At 61.5% G+C, this 20,412-nt stretch overlaps 1 protein-coding gene across 3 annotated transcripts in view; it reads right to left on the bottom strand.

Moving 5' to 3' along the window:
• Positions 1 to 20,412, bottom strand: part of Nrg (Neuroglian) — a 43,579-nt gene that overhangs the window by 1,562 nt on the left and 21,605 nt on the right. Inside the window, exons 4-22 of one of the 3 annotated variants that reach the window (XM_037212499.1) lie at positions 13,700 to 13,815; positions 13,022 to 13,215; positions 11,827 to 11,966; positions 10,838 to 10,999; positions 10,301 to 10,494; positions 9,455 to 9,917; positions 8,626 to 8,717; positions 8,086 to 8,239; positions 7,444 to 7,611; positions 6,725 to 7,049; positions 5,800 to 6,034; positions 5,275 to 5,393; positions 4,749 to 4,935; positions 3,944 to 4,214; positions 2,475 to 2,642; positions 2,053 to 2,200; positions 1,567 to 1,782; positions 848 to 971; positions 282 to 304 (exon numbers count right to left, since the gene is read on the bottom strand). In XM_037212499.1, the coding sequence (XP_037068394.1) occupies positions 282 to 304; positions 848 to 971; positions 1,567 to 1,782; positions 2,053 to 2,200; positions 2,475 to 2,642; positions 3,944 to 4,214; positions 4,749 to 4,935; positions 5,275 to 5,393; positions 5,800 to 6,034; positions 6,725 to 7,049; positions 7,444 to 7,611; positions 8,086 to 8,239; positions 8,626 to 8,717; positions 9,455 to 9,917; positions 10,301 to 10,494; positions 10,838 to 10,999; positions 11,827 to 11,966; positions 13,022 to 13,215; positions 13,700 to 13,815 (3,499 nt within the window). Of the gene's footprint in view, positions 1 to 169; positions 305 to 847; positions 972 to 1,566; positions 1,783 to 2,052; positions 2,201 to 2,474; positions 2,643 to 3,943; positions 4,215 to 4,748; positions 4,936 to 5,274; positions 5,394 to 5,799; positions 6,035 to 6,724; positions 7,050 to 7,443; positions 7,612 to 8,085; positions 8,240 to 8,625; positions 8,718 to 9,454; positions 9,918 to 10,300; positions 10,495 to 10,837; positions 11,000 to 11,826; positions 11,967 to 13,021; positions 13,216 to 13,699; positions 13,816 to 20,412 lie in introns of all 3 variants that reach the window. The other 2 variants (XM_037212498.1, XM_037212500.1) reach the window with 2 other exon arrangements.

Raw genomic sequence — 20,412 nt, 5'->3', positions numbered from 1 at the left:
ATGTTGACTTGCACTCGATTTGCAAGCCCATTCACACTCTGACTCATTACTGCGTCACACCACACGTCACTGCCGACCGAGCTCGTCTCTGCTTCCGGCACGGAAGGAGCTGGCTGGAGTGGAGCAGACCAACAGACCGCGCGGAGACGCCTCTGTCCCGCCTACAGACCGTGCAAGGGCGCGCGCGGCTCGGCCGGCGACAGCTACACGAACGTGCCGATCTTGGTGTCGGCCGGCGGCGGCGGCTGGTGGCGAGGCCCGCGCCCGTACTGGCCGATGAATGAGCCGTCCTCGTTCATGCCCTCTGCGCGTCGGCCGGCCGGCCACAGGCGGCGGTCAGTGGGGGACGCGGCGCTAGCGGGCGCGCGCCGCACAGCCAGGGCCAACACCTCAAACGGACAGCCAGCCGCAGTCAACCTAGACAAAACGGCGTGGCGAGCGAACCAATGACCGCGGGGAGGGGAGCGATGTTCTCCCGGCATGCTTTGGTCAACACCGAGTGGCGGTTGGCTGAGTGGGGCCAGGCAAACCATAAAGGGAACGTCGGTAACTGCGGCCGTGGAACTAATTACGGTGCAACAGTCATGCTGAGTGATGCGTCATGCAAGATGCTGTTGACAATGACCTTTACTTAAAGCGGACCGTACCGTACGTCCAGACACACGAAAAAGGCCCGGCCTTTACAAAAAAGAACTGGCAAGGGGACCAAATTACCGAACTGCAAACTCGGCGTCGGGCGTCACCACGGCCTCAGTATCCGGCCGGACTGACCGCCTGCCTGCCGGACCGGCGGCCTGCCCGACCGAGCAGCCGGGCGGCCGACCGCCGGCGCAGGCGCCGCACTCACCGGCCGGGTCGTCGCCGTACTCGGCCATCGAGTCCGTGTCGCTCTCGTGCGGGTGCTTGACGTCCGAGCCGAGACTGCCGCGGCTGCCCGGCGGCAGCTTGGCATCCAGCGGCTGCTGGTACTCCTGCGGCGGCGAGGCGCGGCGGTGAGGCGTGGCGGTGAGGCGTGGCGGTGAGGCGTGGCGGTGAGGCGTGGCGGTGAGGCGCGGCGGTGAGGCGCGGCACGCCCGGCCGGCCGGGCGCGCCCGGCCAGCCCGGGCTCGGGCACACGGCCGGCTGGCTGACCGCGGCCCGTCACGGTGGTGAAGCGCCGCCACGGATCCCGCCACCAGCCGGCCGGCTGCGCCAAAGCCCAGCTCAAACCGCCACGTCACATCCCGAGCTTGGTGTGAGCCGAGGGTATATTGCGAGTGGATGACGCGGTACGCAAGACGCGACAGTGGCCGCGGCGGCTTGTGTGTCCTTGTTCCATTTCGCCACTGATGCCATACGTTCCGGACTCGAGGACTAGCCAGGGAACCCGTTATGACAAGGCACGATGCATACCAATGTCCGGGAAAACCAGCGTCGGCAACACCATCCAGTTGCGGCGCGTCACGAGCGGTGAAGAGGAAGCAATGCTCGGCCACCTCCGCACCGCCGAACAGCGCCGTCCCCGCCGGCGCACGCGGCGAGCGACCGGCGGCGGGCGGCGCGCGGACGCCCGTGACTCCTCCTCACCTGGAAGCCGTCCTCCGGGTACAGGTCGCCGCGACCGTGGGCGTTCTCGCGGTCCTGCACGTCGTACTTGCCGCCGCGGTTGCGACGGACGATGCAGACCAGCACCAGGATCAGCAGCAGCAGCGCCACGGCCAGCATCATGGCGATGAACCAGCCGGACGTGTGCACCGACTGCGTGGCCTGGATGTACGGCCCGTCCGGCGCGTACGTCTCCACCTGGGGGCGGGGCGTCGCGCCGGCGACGTCAGCCGCGGCCGCTGACAGGCCCCTGCGGGCTCAGAGCACCTGGCCGACGTCATCACACGCGCGGGGACTAGACGGATCAGACGAACGAAGCCAAACGAGGCGGGTACTGGAGCGGCGATTTTCATTCCCGTCTGGGAAAGGGTCAATGGCTGCCCACAACACTTGAACTGGCACACTTAAAACCAAAGGAAGAACCACTCCCTTTGACGGGAGCGGGTCTTCACTTCGTCCGGGTCGTACCTCCTCCACGTCCGAGTAGGCATTGAAAAGGCCGTCGACCGAGACAGTGCGAATCTCGTACACCTGAGCCGGGTCAAGACCGCGGAGAAGAATGCTGTCGTCGTAGTACTCGATCGGAGACGACATCCAGGACGCCTCGCCGGCCCGCCTGCGGCGCGCGGGGTCAGGTCAGCGTCGGCCCGGACTCTCGGGCGCAGCAGCAGCAGTAGCAGCCCCAGCCCCAGCCAGCTCTCACTCACTCCTCACACAGCCCGTGATGACAAGCCCACGCGACAGCCCCGCGCGCGCCGCGCCGTGCGACCGTCACGCCGACCTCGGCACCGCGGGGCCGGCTGGACGCGGCGTCCAGACCAGGCCCAGCGCGGGCGCCGGGCCGCAGCCGCGACTGAGGCTCGGCCGCTGACCGCAGCCGGCGCCCTCACCTGTACTGCACGAAGAAGTGTGAGCCCGGCCGACCCTCCGTGTTGGGCAGCCAGGTGATCTTGAGGTTGTTCTCGGAGCCTTCCTCGCCGCGCACGTGCGCCCAGAGCAGGCTGGGCCGGTCCGGCTGCTGCGTCTGAGGGCTCTTCGTGGTCCGCTCGATGTAGTACCTGCAGCGACGGTCCCGAGTTGACGCGCCTCGGTCAGAGCGGCTCGGCATCTTACAGAGCGACGATGGCGCTCGACGTGGTGCCATAGTTCGGGTGGCAGCGTCAGGGCGCCAACAGCCGACGCCGTTGACGCGTCATAATACCCCAAATATATATATGACGGTGCAAGGTGGGACAGCTTGCACCGAGGTCAGAATTTCGAGTATTTCGCAAGCTTTTTAAAATAATGGGATACTCGTTCCCTTGAAGGCCGATCGGCAAACACGATCTTTTGTTTGTTCGCAAGGTATCGAAAGTTATCTGTCCGCTAAAGGTAGAGCGTCGTGATTTCATGACAAATATCTTGTCGTATGCTGTGGATCATCGCCGGGATCAATGAACAGCTGAACCAGCATGGTGAATGTCCCGGAACATGGGGCGGCTCATAATTCCGACATGTGTTTTTGCTCATTTTCAACACCCTCCCTGATTACACCCTGGCTGCGCTTGGGGAAAATCCCTCCCCTGGTTACGCAGTGCTAAGCGCAACGTCCCAGAAAGGTTCAGATCATTTTCCCTCGAGAACGGACGCCCGCGTTGCCCGGCCCGACGGCGCGATAACTCTACGACCTGAGTTCAAGTTGAGGGCAATTCAAATTTAAGAAAATGACGGGACGGTTCTTTGGCACCTGGATCACACAGCCCGGCGTTTTTGGCGTTTTTTTCTCGCGTAATGACCCTGCTAGTCCCGCTACAGGACTTCAGACTAGAAACGTGACACATGTTTCCTTCGTCACGACTTACAAAAGGGCATATGGTCGGCATAAGCCTCCTAGAGCACGTAAAATAACGGGAAACTAATTTGTGAGAGCATCAAGTTCAAGCAGCTCTTCACGCTCCTCAAACTGCGACCTTGACAGGCGGAACACCCGTAGCCCTAGACTAGCCCAGAGACACCTGACCGCCTGACCAGTCGCACTTCTCTGATGTGTAGCATTCGCTTGTCAATCCCACGCCTGCGCATGCGCACCACGTGGGCGGACAGGCCGCCAGCGGGCACCGTCGCGCTGACCTCCTGCTCGGTCGGGGGCCGTACCCCGCCGCACTGGCCAGGCCAGGCCAGGCCAGGCCAGGCCAGGCCAGGCCAGGCCAGGCCAGGTCAGGTCAGGTCAGGTCAGGTCAGGTCAGGTCAGGTCAGGTCAGGTCAGGTCAGGTCAGGTCAGGTCAGGTCAGGTCAGGTCAGGTCAGGTCAGGTCAGGTCAGTCAGGACCAGACCGGGCCGCCCCGGTGACGCCAGCGCCGGAGCCGCGCCGGGTACTCACGGCGGTCCCTCGCCGGCTTCCGTCAGCGCGCGCACTGTGATGCGGTACTTGGTCGACGGCTTGAGGCCGGCCAGCTTGGTGCGCGTGGTGCGCGGGTTGGTGATCTGCGGCGTGCGGTCCAGCACCGGACCCAGGCTCAGGCCGTTCATCTTCTGGTACTCCACCTTGTAGCCCGTCAGCACGCCGTTGGTTTCGCGCGGCTTCTTCCAGATCAGGAAAAAGGCGGACGAACCCATCGGGACGGCCTCGAGCGAATCGACGGCACTCGGCCCTGCGGGGAGGATGGGGGGGGGGGGGGGCGTCAGCCGAGCCCAGCGCGCCGCTGGCCGGGGCAGCGGCGGACCGGCGCTGCCGCTGATGCCTGCCCGCCGACGCCCACACCCGCCAGACAACGCTAACAGCTAGTCACGCCCGGACGGAGCGGCCGCGCGTTCAGGCGAGACAGCGAACCAACAGCCCACCGGCGAAACAGGGTCACGTGTATGACCACGCCGCACATCGGACCTGAGAGTTTCCCTCGCTTGTCAGGTGCACACCGAGTTGTGCGCCCGTTGGAGCGAACACTAAGTGGGAGCAGGTGTCAGGAACATTGATAAGCGAAGCGGGCCCACCACACACATTTTCAGGTAACAGCGGACACAGCGAACACCACGACTCCCAGCCGCACTCAAGAATACCCCCACCCCAGCCGCGCGCGTGACCGAACGGCACCGGGCCCGACCGGCACCGGGTGGTCTCGGAGCAGCACGCTCCGGGCTGAACGCGCCGCGCTGAGACTCGGGGCTCCCCGGCGGCGCATACTTACGGCCCTGCGGCGTGTCGAAGGTCAACACTTCACTCGGCGGTCCCTCGTACATCCGGTTGAAGGACAGAATCTGCACCTTGTTGCGCGCGTGCGGCTTGAACTTGGTGACGAGCCCCTGGGTTACGTCTGGCCCGAACGACATCTCGCGCTTCTTGTCGGTGCCCTCCTTCTCGGTCCAGGTTTGGATCTGGCGACGGCGAGGCGCGGGCCGGATCAGGGGCGGCACAGCGCGGCACGACCGCCGCCGAGGGGCGGGGAGCGGCCGCCCGCGGCAGATCCGCGCCGGCTCAGACCGGCGCGCGGCAACCACCGGCGCAGTCCGCGCCGACAGGCCGGAGCGGCGTCTAACACGCCGCGGCGAGCGGCCGACTATCAGCGGCGGTGTTCGTGGACTTCACCCCGCCACTAGCCGCTCGGTGCCTCGCGTCCGTCAATACACGACTCACAACGGCGCCAGTGACGGCGTCTCAGCCAGCCGGCCGAGCGCCCGCCGGAGCGGCCGGTGCCGGAGGACGCCGGCGCTCACCTTGTACCCGAGGAACTCCCCGCGGATGGTCGAGTTGTCCACGGGGCTCCACGAGAAGAGCGCGCGCTTGCCGTCGTAGATCTTCTCCAGCCGGAAGTTGGTAGGCGGCGCCGTGGGCACTGTCGGACACAGAGCGGGCACCTCAGCCTTCCCACCGCCCTCCAGGTACGCCCCAGCAGCAGCGACTCTTCGCCACAAAACGCGCCGAATCATCGTTTTTTTTTCTGATTTGTTGGGTGCTGGACGAGGGGCATTTCACATTCACTGACGCAACAAAAACACATAGGATTGCGTCTAGCAGATCGCAACGGACAGCCGGGGCGTGTCAGTGCTGGATAACCGTGGGTCCGACAGACCCGCCTCAAGCCCTGCCCACGCACCGCTCTGGCGCATGTGTCGGCCAGCACGCGCCGTCCCTCGCAGTCCGCGGCGCCGCGCCACCGAGCGCGTGGTCGCGACAGCGCGTCCCCACCGCCGCAGCCCCGCGTCGCAATGACGAGCCCGCCGCGCCGCCCGACCACTCACCGTCCTCGCCCGAGTAGCCGATCACCTCGGCCGACTCGACCACGCTCTCGCCCAGCTCGTTCAGCGCGTCCACGCGGATCTTGTACGGCACATAGGTGGGCTGGTTGGGGATCACCAGATGGCCGCGCCGCCAGTCCATGATCACCTTCTGGTTCCACTCGGCGTTCGACTCGTTGCGCTTCCAGCGGACGAGGTAGCGGAACTTGGGCGCGTTGTGGTCGATCTTCGACATTGGCTGCGGACGACACGGCGGGTCAGGCCGGCCGGCCGCTGGATGGTTGAGGCAGCACGCCAGTGCCACGAGGACGAGTTCCAAGACCGATCAAGGCAAGAAGGGTAACGAAACAATCACTGATCAGAACAAGTGTGACGGCGTCGATCAAGACGAAGGTGACGTGACAAGTCACGGATCAAGGCGAGTGGGATAACGAGACGACGCACCGGCCAAGACAAGTACGATAGGACAGGTCACCGATCAAGACAAGTGGAATAACGAGACAACTCACCGATCAAGATAAGCGTGACGAGACAAGGCGCCGATCACGACGGGTGTGACGAGACAACTCACCGATCTAGACAAATGGAATGACGAGACAACTCACCGATCAAGACAAATGGAATGACGAGACAACTCACCGATCTAGACAAGTGGAATGACGAGACAACTCACCGATCAAGACAAGTGGAATGACGAGACAACTCACCGACCAAGACAAGTGGAATAACGAGACAACTCACCGGTCAAGACGAGTGAGACAGCGAGCTAACTCGCCGACCAAGATCAGTGAGACAGCGGGCCCACTCGCCCATACGTGCTCATCGGTACGTACAGCCCTCTTGACACAAGGCGCCTAACGGGGCCGGCGAGGAGCCACTCGCAACGCGACCGGCGACGGACGAGGCCGCACGAGGCCGGCGCACTCACCGTCCAGCGGATGACCAAGTTGTCCGGCTTCGTGCCGCGGCCCTCCACGTTCTTGGGATTCTTCTCGGGCAGCGCCTTGGGCGTGGTGCACACCTCCGAGTGGCCGGACGGCAGCGACGGGCCCACGCGGTTCTTCGCGATCACGCGGAACGTGTAGTTGGCCCAGGGGCTGATGCTGACCGTGTAGCTGCTGCTCGAGGCTGGCGAGTTGGCCGCCTCTTCCCAGGTGTCAGGCGCGAAGCTGGTGTTGTACTGGATGGTGAAGCCCAGGATCGGTGCGCGGTTGTCGCCGTTCGGCTGCCACCCCACTTCGGCCACCTGCTCCCTAGGGGCAGCGCACGGGCGGCGTCACACAGGCGGGGGGCAGAAGCATGGTCATACTTAGACAACACACAGGCAGCATCAGGCGGGCGGGGGCGCCAGTAACACGGTCACCCTCAGAGACGACACACGGGCGGCGTCAGGCAGGCGCAGGGGCGTGGAATGGTCCGCATCAGCGGTCAGACACCGGGCCGCATCAGGTGGGCAGGGCCCACGGCCATTCCAAGAGGACAGACACCCGGGTCGCGCCAGGTGACAGCGACCCCGCCAGTCTGGAGCGACTCCCGCACCGCGCGCGACGTCAGTCACCCTCAGAGACAGGGTGCGCGCCCACGGCGGGCCCCATCCACGGGCGGCACGCGGCCGAGCGGGCGCGTCAGCCGGCCCCGTCGCCTCACCTGCAAGCGACGGTCTTCAGCGTCGGCGCGTTAGGCACGTCCTCCACCTTGAGCGTGGCGTCGTCCCGCGCCTCGTCCAGCTCGGTGGACGCCACGCACGTGTACACCTTGGAGTCGAGCTCGGTCGTCTTGGTGATGGTCAGCGAGTTGTCCGACGTCTGGATGAACCTGTAGCCGCGACAGCAACGCGTTCGGGTGGGTTGATTGACAATGAGCTCGCTCCACGCAGGTACAGCGCTGCAGAAGTCCTGCTTGAAGTCCCGTTTATGTATCTATGTGGGGTATACCATGGCGTGCCGAACATGCTCCCACGCTCGCCAGCATTAATAGCAAAGCATTACCTTGTCTTGACAAAGCGGACAGCCACTTGTTTCAGACCGGGCAGGCGGGGTATGTAGACACAACATGCCTACGTAGACACAAGGCAGCTCCCAGAAATTCACGGATATCACATCGGAATTAGACACACAAGCTGGTAGGAACACCACCTTAACAAGGGCAACAGCGAAAACGTCGCCCGCACGCCGAACAAGCAGCTCGTAAACCGCCGGGCAGCACGGCGCGCGTTCTGCTCGACACTGGCTTCGGTCGGCGGCGCGCGCTCAAGTCGGCGGCGCGCGCTCTCGTCGACGCGGCGCTCACCTGGGCTCGATGTCGAAGTTGATGGGCACGCCGTCGGCCAGCCAGCCGATACTGACGTCAAGCGTCGAGTCGACGGCGGCCGTGCAGCGGAAGGTGGCAGAGTTGCCGGCCACCACTTGGTAGTCCTCGGGGCCCTGCGTGATGCGCGTCCGCTCTGGCCGACGGCGAAACAAGGTCAGATCAGGCCAGGTCAGGTCAGGTCAGGTCAGGTCAGGTCAGGTCAGGTCAGGCCAGCCGTGGACAAGCGCCGCCGCCGCCCCGCTACCCACACAAACGCGGCGGCCGCGCGAGTCTGAGCCGGTCGCGCCGCGCGCCGGACGGAGCGAGCCCAGACTTACACGGACACCATCGCCAAACAACCCACTAATGCAGACGGGTGTGAAACGATTCACGGAGGTGAGACAACAAACCCGCCTACGTGCACGTCAGCTTCACCGGTTCACCGTCAGCAGTCGCCGTTTGTACGCCGCGAGGACAGCGAACACTGCTTGTCTGAGACAGTGTGCCGCCCGGCCATCAACAGGAGGCTCTGCAGCGCACCTTTCACGACCAGGGTGCCGTTGGCTGAGTCCTCGCCCAGCTTGCTGGTGGCCAGGCACATGTAAGTTCCGGCGTCGGGGAAAGTCACGCTCCTGCGGGCAGGCCAGACGGCGGCGGTCAGTGCCGGTGGTGCCGGCAGACTCCACGCCCGGAGCCCGCGGCCAGGCTCGCGCCAGGCATCCCGGAGCTCGGCCGGCGCGGCACGACCAGCACGGTACCAGCACGGCCTGGCCAGCACGGCCTGGCCAGCACGGCCTGGCCAGCACGACCTGGCCAGCACGATCTGGTCAGCGCCACTGGCGCCGTTCTGTCCAGCAGAACAGCCGAGGGACGTCTTCTGCCCCGCAGGCCGGCGAGGGTGAAGCGGTGAGAATTGATTAATAGCCAGAAGCGTCATGCTTAACAACTCCCTGAATGCTTAGCAGAGACGACTTAAGATCATGGCCACGCATGAGCCGTTTTGAAGACCGGCACCAACACCCCACAACAGAAATTCCATTTCACCGAACACCTTTTCCGCCCTGCGGACAACACGACCGGTGCCTCCCCAATTAAGATGTGGGTCCGTATGTGCGTGGACCTTTTCAACGGCAACGACAGGCTCTAGCAGCCGAATAGCAATGCACCGTACGGCGATACCGACCTAGCTAAGGCCAACCAAGTACACTCAACATGCCAACCTCGCCGGGAACTGCCTGGGCAGCCGTTTGGCGCGGGGTCGTCCGTCAACACCGGCGCTGGGACGGACGGGAGGGGAGGAGAAGGGGAGGGGAGGGGAGGGGACTAGGGTACTCACTAGGGGACGGGTAGGGGAGTGTAAGGGACGTACTTGATGGTCATGGTGCCGTCGTCGCCGATCTGGTAGCGCCCGCCGGTCAGCTCCTGCCTGTTGTCGCCGACGCTCAGCCACTTGACCTCCGGGTGCGGCGCGCCGAACACCTTGCAGACCATCTTGACGTCCGTGCCGACCACTGCAGCCACGTCCTGCGGCTTCTCCTGGATCTCCGGCGGCAGCTCCAGCACGTTCACGTACACGTCCTTGTAGACGTAGCCGTTGTTGTTGGTGGCGTTGCAGCCGTAGTTGGCCGTGTCCGACTTCTGCAGGTTGGTGATGGTGATCTTGTTCGGCGTGACGGTGCGGCGCGGGTTGGGAGGCGCCTTGTCCAGCGGCATGCCGTTGTAGATCCAGTAGAGATCGGGCTTGGGCACGGCGTCGGCGGCGCACTCGAACACGACCGTCTCGCCCTCGGCCGCGTTGCGCACCTCCGGCTCCTTGGTGAAGTACGGCACGGCTGCAACACGGCCGCGGGTCAAGTGTTTGCCAATGGGACTACGGAAGAAGCTTAGGAAACTGCACGTGTTTTTGAACGGAACTTCCATCGCACCGAGCGCACGCATAGACAGTTAGCATGACAGTTACCCATTTTACCACGCACAGACAGTTACCATGACAGTTACACATGACAGTTACCAGCTCGCATCAGCCCATATATCTACACCTGAACTTATCCATCAGCGGCGCAGTGAACTGTAGAATTCTCGGAGCTCGGCAACAATTCAAAAACCAGCTACCAACGCACCCATTCTGCAATAGGACAGAGAACCCGCAAACTCTAGAAGACCTGGTACCGTGCCGCGAAGCTGGTGCCGCTATCTACATTACGAGTGTACTCACACTCGAGTTTGAGGTTAAACGAACTCGTCTTCGCCGTGCCGACGCCGTTGCTCGAAGTGCACTCGTACTCTCCCTCATCTTCAAACAGGGCCTCCGTGATCAACAGGGACTTGCCGAAGTTGCTCAACTTGACGCGACCATCGCTGAGATCGAGCACGCCGTTGGATCGCTGCCACTGGGTGGTTGGTAGCGGCCTGCCGGCGGATGACGTCACGGTCAGAGGTCGACGTTACGGATGTGCGCACCACACCAGCCGGAAACATCGGAAGGTAAACGCTGTCTGGATCCGTGACATCAGCGCAAAAACACCGCATGTACGTCAACCAGCGCGCAGCACCAGGATTCGCCCGCTATAAACAAGCCATCTTTTCCTCTCGACGCATTCGACGTCACAAACACGCGGGTGACATGAAACAGGCCGACGGCGGCGTCAGCACACGCGCACCGCCTGACACACGACACCTGACGCCTGTCACCCGCGCGACGGACCCGTGGTTCATGACACAGGCCGGTGGCGCCGGGCCGGGCGTCACTTACGTGCCGCTGTAAATGCACCAGATCTCCACTTTGCTGCCGCGCAGCGCTACGATGTTCTTGGGCGACTGGTACTGCTTCATCGGCTCCCGCTTGTTCTTGGAGCTGACGCTGCCCGTGCGGATCACCGACAGCTCCACTCGGTTGCCGACCTTGTATTCATTCCTGACAACGCGGCAGCGGGTCACGCACTCATGCCATCATCGCGCGCACACTTCGGCGACCCGGAAAGATTTGGCCAAGGCGCCGACCTCCGCCCGCGGCCGGGAGCGGACGCAGAGATTCAGGGCACACAACCAGATTATGATCGCGTCCACCGCATTGCATCGCATCGGCCCTACATCGGCATCGCATCGGCCCTACGTCGGCATCGCATCGGCCCTACATCGGCATCGCATCGGCACTACACCGGCATCGCATCGGCACTACACCGACATCGCAGTGGCACTACCAGGACAGGGAGCCTCTACCACTGGGTCCTGTGCCATAGCGTTACACACGACGGAAAAATGTTCAGCCCTCTTTTGCTGACAAGCTTTAACGTACTTACCCCGTGCCCTACTCTGGGCAAGCCGGTCAATGCCAATACGACGAGTTACGTTTTGCGGACGATGCGATCGATGGAATTGCTATCAAGCAGTGCGCGCCGAATAAGCAACGCCAAACGTGTTCGCGTTGGGCCTGGACACATGCGGTGCCGTTTAAAAAAGGACCTGCATTACAAGCGACAAATAAGTCGCACCTGACGGGACGCAAAATTATCGTTCTGGTTTGGGCCACGTCCCGTCGCGCAGACAGCAGTGAACATGGTACGCTGCACCTGCAGCTTGCACGTTTTGTGCGCTGGTCTGCTGGGAACAAAACTTGCATGTGACCGCACAAATACTCTAGTTACGGGCTGTTCAGCACAACATGGGGTAAGTACGGGTTGTCTCACAAGCACCGACATACACCGACGTGCACTGGCAGTAGAGTTGGCCGTCCACCCTTACCGGAAAGGGGAGGTGGCCGAGCAGGCGTACACAAAGCCGTTGCTGGCGTCTTCCAGGGTGACGTTGCTGAAGTAGAGGTTACCGAAGGGGCCGACCGTCTGGCGGGTTGAGTTGATGCTGGAGAGGGAGCCACCGTCGCCCTGCCGGCGGACGGTGACACAGGGTCAGGGTCGGGGCCAGGGTCGGAGTCAGGGTCACGGTCGGGGTCAGGGTCGAGGTCGAGGTCGGGTCAGGGTCACGGTCGGGGTCAGGGTCGAGGTCGGGCCAGGGTCGGGGTCAGGGTCACGGTCGGGGTCACGGTCGGGGTCAGGATCACGGTCGGGGTTGTGGTCGGGGTCAGGGTCCGGGTCACGGTCCGGGGTCATGGCCAGCGCGGCCAGCGGTTCCCAGCGCCGTCACACGCCGCCCATGCCGAGTGTGAGACACAGCTCTGCCTGGAAACAACTTTGATCTAATAGCCCTGCCTTCCAAATCATGCCACGGACCCAAGACACAAACACACCCCTAACCGTACCCCGAGGACCGGTACCCCATGGACCTGTGCCCACGACACGGTCCTCCAACAGACCACCGGGTGTCACAGAAGAGGCCACGGGGGGGGGGGGAGGGGGGCACAGTGACCTTCGTAGTCGACCCAGCCCAAAACACCACTGATGGAATTAAACGTCAACACACGGGCGTCATAGTTAAGACCAGCGTCCTTCTGCAGAGCGCCACATTACCACCAGTTCTCACAGCACTGACAACGTCCGCACGCAGCGCCATGACAAAATGCATCGTAAACACTCATCACAGCACGGGCGGTCCTGCTACATAGCGGGCCAGCCGCAGCACGCTCACTGCTGGTCACAATCACAGCCAGTGTTCATGCCACAAGGTCGCATCGTGACACAGGGGTCGTGTTATGACACAGGGTCGTGTCATGACGTGTCATGACATCGTGTCATGACACTGGTCGCGTCCCGCCCGGCATTCCATCTCAACCAACACCACCGAGCAGCCGCAGCAGGAGTCGTGCAGCAGGGTCGGGCAACAACCGGCGCCACGGCGCGACGACGGACCACGCGCGCGGCGCCGCTACCCAGCCTCCCCACTCATTCCGATGTTCCGTACCGGGCAAACATCTCATAACGGCGTTCACGTCCGGCCCTGCAGGCGTCACGGCCCTCGCCGAGCGGCGGCGGCGGCGCCTGACCTGTATCATCCAGTGGACGGTGGGGTTGGGGTAGCCCTCCGGCGGGTTGCACTTGAGCTCCAGCGGCTCGCCCTCGTTGGCCGTCATGGTGATGGGCGGCTGGTCCTTGAACGAGTTCAGGTCGGACTTGCGCACGAACACCGAGTTGGAGGTGGCCGTGCCGTGTGTGTTGGTCGCCTGACATTGGTACGAGCCTGCCGGGGGCGGCGCGGCCGGGTCAGCGGGGAGGCGGCGGCGCCCGCTCTCGCCTCCGCGCGCCGCCGGCCGAGGCGAGCGCCCGGCGCGCGGTCTGCACCCCAGCTTCAGCACGCTCAAACCTGGCCGACGATCACCGATGTGCCTCGCAGGCCACAGCGTTGTCGCTGGTGACTAGACTACCGCAGCTCCACGCGTCCGGTCGGCTAGCGCGGAGCGAGAATTGGTATGTCAACTGGTGCAGTGCCGCAGGGCCACATTTTTGTCAAGCGATTCACACTACCGATCCACACACCTTTCATCAGCAATCCCCAGCATACTGGGCCCTCGATTGAAGTACTCACAACGCCCATGGCCATGTCGGCACACGCACACATTCGACCTCAAACTGTGGACACACGGCCCCCCCCCCCACCCCGCACGCAAGCACGCACGCGCACAAAACGCGCCCGCCGGTTGGCCGGCGGTGCGAGCAGCACTGACCAATATCCTCCGCCTTCGGTGACGTGATGACCAGGGTGCCACGGTCCGGCTGCTGGGAGATGCGAGTGTCGTACACCGCCCACTGGAACGGCTTGCCGTTCTTGAACCAGAAGTATCTGCCGCAGGGGAGGCGCCGCGTCACCCCAGCGCACCAGACACGACGACAACGGACGGGCAGCTGGCAACGAGAAGGTCGGCTACCATCGCCCGACATCACGCGGCGTGCCCGCGCCTGAAGGGCGGCGTGGCTCCCGATCCACCGCTCGCGCCGGGATGGTACCGACTCCGGGCGAGAGCGAGCGGTAGCAGCAACTGGGGCTTCAAGGCGCTTCGACTGCGCGGTCACACCGCGCCCACAGACGGAGCCAGGTGACCGGTCATACCGCGCCCACGGACGGAGCGAGGTGACCGGTCATACAGCGCCCACAGACGGAGCGAGGTGACAGGTCATACAGCGCCCACAGACGGAGCGAGGTGGCAGGTCATACAGCGCCCACAGACAGAGCGAGATGACCGATCACACAGCGCCCACAGACGGAGCGAGGCGACCGGCCATACAGCGCCCACAGACGGAGCGAGGTGACCGGTCATACATCGCCCACAGACGGAGCGAGGTAACCGGTCATACAGCGCCCACAGACGGAGCGAGGTGACCGGTCACACAGCGCCCACAGACGGAGCGAGGTGACCGGTCATACAGCGCTCACAGACGGAGCGAGGTGACCGATCACACAGCGCCCACAGACGGAGCGAGGTGACCGATCACACAGCGCCCACAGACGGAGCGAGGTGACCGATCACACAGCGCCCACAGACGGAGCGAGGTGACCGGTCATACAGCGCCCACAGACGGAGCGAGGTGACCGGTCATACATCGCCCACAGACGTAGCGAGGTGACCGGTCATACAGCGCCCACAGACGGAGCGAGGTGACCGGTCATACAGCGCCCACAGACGGAGCGAGGTGACCGGTCACACAGCGCCCACAGACGGAGCGAGGCGACCGGCCATACAGCGCCCACAGACGGAGCGAGGTGACCGGTCATACAGCGCCCACAGACGGAGCGAGGTGACCGGTCATACAGCGCCCACAGACGGAGCGAGGTGACCGACAGACTGTCAGAGGGCCAGACGGCGATACGCAGGGGTCGAGAGCGACCGGCAACAATACGGTCCCCGAGATCAGCGCGGAGCTACAACCGCCGCAGTTCACTCACCATCCCAACCCAACGGACACGAAATCCGACCCACATTCACGGCCTGTCCGGGAATGTGTGCATAACAAATAGCTCACAATTAGAGCATGCACTAACCGAACAGAACGAGACGAATAAACATCATACTTTTAACCATGGGTGGAGCCGCAGGCAGACAAAGCAGGTGAAACACGGCACGCACCAATTTCAAGCGCCAATGTTCCGCGCACCATGTCGCGTAGTACGGTGTCGCACCCGAGGTCAAATTACACCCTCCGCCGATGTCTCCAGGAGCGCTGATCCAATTTCCTATGGGAAACGGCGATTGGCTTGACAAAAGTAGGGAACAAAAACATGGCCTCGTATATAGCTTAACTCACATTGAACCACAGTTGTTCAATATACGCTGCATGGCTCTCGCACACGTTGAGATCGTGGCATCTACAGTGTTGTCATCATCGTGTAGTAGCAACACCGCTTGCCGGAGAAGGCAGCCGCTGCGGCTGTTCATCAAGCCAATCCCACGAGCGGGACGCGCCACGCGGACGAGGGCGACACGCTCGCCCGCTCCCCGGTCATCTGGACGCCGTGCAAAAGAAGCAGAAGACGCCATCATCCGCAGCCTTAGCTTCCGCTTCTTCTGCGCGCGGCCCCGTGACACCAGCAGCCGGCGTCACGTGACACCAGCAGCGGGAGCGGCTCCCGTCACCCACACCTCGTCTGATGCCGCGGCAGTTGCGGCTGCTGTCGCTGTCGCCGCGGTTTAGGGCGCGTCGAGATCTCCTCGCAAGTGCTGCGGAGGGCGGTTCTCGCGCGCCCGCCAACCACCGCCTCGGGTGCTCAACACGGTGTACGCGACGCCTCTGTGCCCGGGTCGGGCTGTCGGCTCGAGGCGTTCCAGCACGTGGCGGGCCCATTCTCTTCGAGGATCAGCTGACTGTTTGGTCACCCAGCGGGTACACAATGCAGCCATGTCCCTGGCTCAGGTTCTAGCATTAGCATTGGTCGCAGAGCACTAGCTGGCAATCGTCAATGCGCTTCTTTACACGACATGCCAACCTGCAACAAAGGTTGCGAACGGGCCGATCTCGCTCTGCCGGGGCAGTATTCCATTTGCAATGAGCAGTTATTAAGTCTCATGGCATTTCTAAGTAGCCAAGACCTTGCATCCCCCAGACTTGATCGACCGCCGCCGAAGAGGCAAATCACCACAAAATTCACATGTGCAAACTGCGCTTAAACCGCGTTTTCCCACGCTGAACATGGCGAAGCCCCATGTGCCGTGAGAAATCTTTCATCAATACCTTTGCAAAACCTTGGCCATATACAAGTCGATGACACCGCAGAGCCGTCCGATGCTGCCGCGAGGTGCCGACGGCGGGGACGCCCCGAAGCCCCGGGAGAACACCCAAGCCGATAGCGCAGATAAGTCGACCCCTCCACGGGTCATGTCCGTGTCAGTTCCAAGCCCTTGCCGGTCTTTCCAAAAGCGCGCTGGACCACTACGATACGGTGGTTCACATCGGCCTGGGGATTGCCGGTGAAACTATGATGACTCGAAGGCGTTTTGCGTGCCGCCTGCTCCCGACTGCTCAATTAGTCTCAGGCGACCTCATTCTCGCTAAATGCCTATGCCAGTTCGACGGCGCCATAGGCCGCGGCACCAACTTCACGGATACATGTGGGAATCTGGACGCTGTCCTGTAACACATGCACGACGCTGGTCTGACAATGCAGTTGTCGAATGCCTATTGTGCAAGGTCCCATTTTTGGAGCATGCGTCATCCAGCGCGAGTCCGGCGCCACACCTACAGAAGCCCCGGGTGCGCATCCCGGTTTCGTTCGACGAGGGTGAGGGTAAACTTATGTTTGAATGTGATACGTCAAGCTCGGGGCCGGGCGCCGTTTGGCTTCCCATGACTTTGGCGGGATAAACCGCCACCTATTTGTTATCGCCAGTTTAAGCAGCAGCACGGATCGGCCCCGGGCGCAGCCGACGCGCCGAGCCGCGAGACGGCGCGGATGCCCGACGCTGCGACACAGGCCGGCGCAGACGTCCGAGACGTCTGACGCTGCGACACAGGCTGGCGCAGATGTCCGACGCTGCGACACAGACTGGCGCAGACGCCCGACGCTGCGACACAGGCCGGCGCAGACGTCCGACGCAGCGACACAGGCCGGCGCAGACGTCCGAGACGAACGAGATGTCCTACGCGGCGACGAAGACCGGCGCACACTCCGACGCTGCGACACAGGCCGACGCAGACGTCCAAGACGTTCGGCGCTGCGACACAGGCCGGCGCACGCTTCGACGCTGCGACACAAGCCGAGCCGAAGACCCACGCGTTCGGCGCCGCCGGCAGCGCCCTCCATGGTCGCACAGCTTCGTTGGCGCGGCGCAGCGCGCTGCGCCAGCCAGATCTCAACAGACGGGGCACTTGTCTCGGCACAGCCTTGTTTGTGGCGGCAGCCGTAGCGCGACAGCTGCAACGCGACGCGCCGTGGCTTCGCCAAGATTGCCCCTCCGCCCACTCAATGGCGTGAAGTTCCGCACGTGTCGCGTCCGTCTTGAATCGAATGATGAGCTCCAAGCTGGTATGCCACGTCGCCAACGTTCTCCGTCCCTGCATCGCTGCATGACGGCAGTCTACAAAGGTGACCATTTTGTGCCGGAGAAGCTCCTGGTTGGAGCGGTCTCCGCTCCTTTTGGCTGCATGTGGAAGCCGACGTGTGCCACTTCCGCCGGCAGTGCCGCCGCCGTGAAGGTGGGAACGCTGCTGTGCCGGTCCCCTAGAACCACGATCGGTCGCCTGTTTGCACCCCGACCGCTCGGAGCCGTCGCCACGGGTTTAGATATCCTCACCAGTCTCGCCTCCAGCGTCGCTGTTTGGTCGAAGCCTCCCCTCTGAAGGAGCCATCACAATCGCTTCAAAATCGGGACAAAAATCATGAGGAGCAGAATCTAATCTCATTGATGCCTGCGCCCTCCCTGCCTCCCCCTCGCACGGAACGAAATAAACCCAGACAAATACAGCGCACCACAACCGAGCTTCAGCCGTCATTTGAAGCAAATAAAAATCCAATATCAGAGTTACGCTTGATCTATCAAACGAGCTAAAGTGGATATCAACATATTTCACGATCGTGGGCCGTCGCTATTAATTTCGACAGTTAAGTCACCCACATATACGTCGTTTAAATTGCAGTTGCAATTGCAACAATTTAAAATTAAATTGTTTTTTCCTTTTCGTCTTTTTAATGCTTTAAGTGCATCCGATCATCCCCTATGATCAATGTTTGCTGACAATATCATCTCATATAGATGCTTCCCGAGCATCGCGCCTCGTTGAAAATGCTCAGTTATCATTCCACGTTCACACAAGTCACCCGATCTGTTGAAGTTATCTTCCACAGAGGGGAACACGCTGCGCGACAAAGTTCGGCTTGATTTGCACCATACACGAAATCATTAGAACCTTGGCCATCCGGCTATTTATCCTTCCGATCTTCGCACCTGAGCTCACCCATGGTTCGAGACCCGGCCTGATTTGCACGCGAACTGAATGCGTCAGGTATGCGTTGATTTCCTGCATTCAACCTACAGCAATGATTTACACGTGACGCGTCAGACATAACTTCCCAATAAGGTGTGCCAGACAGCCCAACTTGCATCAAACACGCGCGTATCGGGGTCACTTTGCTCATCAGTTTGCTAACCTGATGCCAAAGGCGCGCTCCATCGGACGACGCGGTTTAATTTGGACGAACACGGCACATATGCAGACATACTTTACGAGCGCCGACATTCTCACCGTCGACCGTTAGCGTTCATATGAGTCCAGCACCGTTACGCTTTGCTCTTGGGCTTATCGTCGTAGCGAGCAAACAAAGCGTGGCGTTGGTCCAAACCAGCGCTGCAGTGGTAAAACCCCCGTTCCCACCCGTGCTCGGGAAGTGTATGCAACGTGTTCAGTCCTTCACCGCGTATGACTCAGTGATCCCCACGTCCAAGGATGCGGTTCGGAAACCGGTGCGCCGACGACGCCGTGGTGGTATCACACCGCACGCTCTTAGCATGCTGTTCCGACACCGATGCCAAAAACGTCTACAAAGGAAAAAATGAGAGGCCAGGTTAGAAATATTCCATCACACATTCCCCGCATTTCAGCATTCTACACAAGCCGGTTCATATCCGGTGAGTCACATGCCACGTGCGAGCCTAAAACTCTTATGCAATCAAGTCCTTAACGTAAGTTGTTCAGTGCATTTGCGACGAACGTCATTCACACAGATAAGACAGTAGTAATAGCCTTATTCCTCGGAGAGCAATCAGGAGAATGGAGATATAGATGGACTGATATTTCGGCAACATACCTTCATCGAAACCATAGTAGCAGAAGTGCATCAGGAGTGTAAGTGTAATGCAAGTGCAACGCTATCCTATATAAGTCATACTACGCAAGTCCTTAGCAGCCTAACTTAGTGTACTAACATCAGCTCGGCTCATCTCTTTCATGGTGAAGCCGTTGTAGTGTAACAGACAAGTAGCCATACACATACACAAGTACGCATGCATTCACTCACCATTCATTCAATCCTACGCAAATGCATACACTCAAGCGTAATACACACATGCGTACATACGTACATGCATGCATACACATATCGACACATACACACGAAGGGCAGGCATTTCGATTTTAATATCACAGCAGACTAGTCCACGTCAACTAGCGAGCCGCTTCCGCCGCGGTAACCACCACCGTCCTGTCCTCGCCCGCGGCAAGCTCCGGCCCCCGCGAACTCAGGGCGCGTGACAGAAACGGACGAGTGGCGCACGGAGATCGCGCGGGACAAAACCACGTACAAAAACACATGGAAAAAGAGAGAGAAGCCATTTCTGATGTTGAACTTGTTAAAGCCGATACTTAACATTACACTATGGAAAAGACAGTAGATATTCCGAGCCTTCAGAACGCCATAGCTCGACGGGACGTATGGGCATGGGCACATGGGTACCGTAAGCACGTATGGGTGATAGTCATGTAGCCTCGTACGCGTCGCATGGCTTTGCACTGAAACTACGCCAACTGGAAACAAGCCAACTCATCTCACGGAGATCCTTCGTATCCAGTCAGCACCGATCTTCAGAAAACAACATGGCCATTCACCATGCGATACACTAAATTTATAGCCTGCGATTGCCACGGAACTCTCTCTCCCAGCAGGCATCAAACCACTCGGGGGGGGGGGGGGGGGGGGCATCGTTGAGCAGATCAGATGCCACGGCTCTGCTTGCCACTCATATACCAACAAAAAACCCTAGCCTTACTCGACGCTGAACAACACAACAACGCGGCCAACGGGGAAAACTGGGGTCAAGCGACAAGCTTCAAAAACATGCGCCAGGAAAGGCTGCAGCAAGGCGCTGACAATGCCGCTCTGCGATTTCCCCAGATTGCAGACGCCTTCGGCGGAAAACGTACATCACAGGAAATCACGGCAAGCGCAGTAGCT

This window comes from Pollicipes pollicipes, unplaced genomic scaffold (assembly GCF_011947565.3).
Source record: "Pollicipes pollicipes isolate AB1234 unplaced genomic scaffold, Ppol_2.1 Scaffold_3087;HRSCAF=3621_pilon_pilon_pilon, whole genome shotgun sequence".
NCBI classification, from domain to species: Eukaryota; Metazoa; Arthropoda; class Thecostraca; order Pollicipedomorpha; family Pollicipedidae; genus Pollicipes; species Pollicipes pollicipes.
This window is presented reverse-complemented; position numbering and strand designations above follow the sequence as displayed.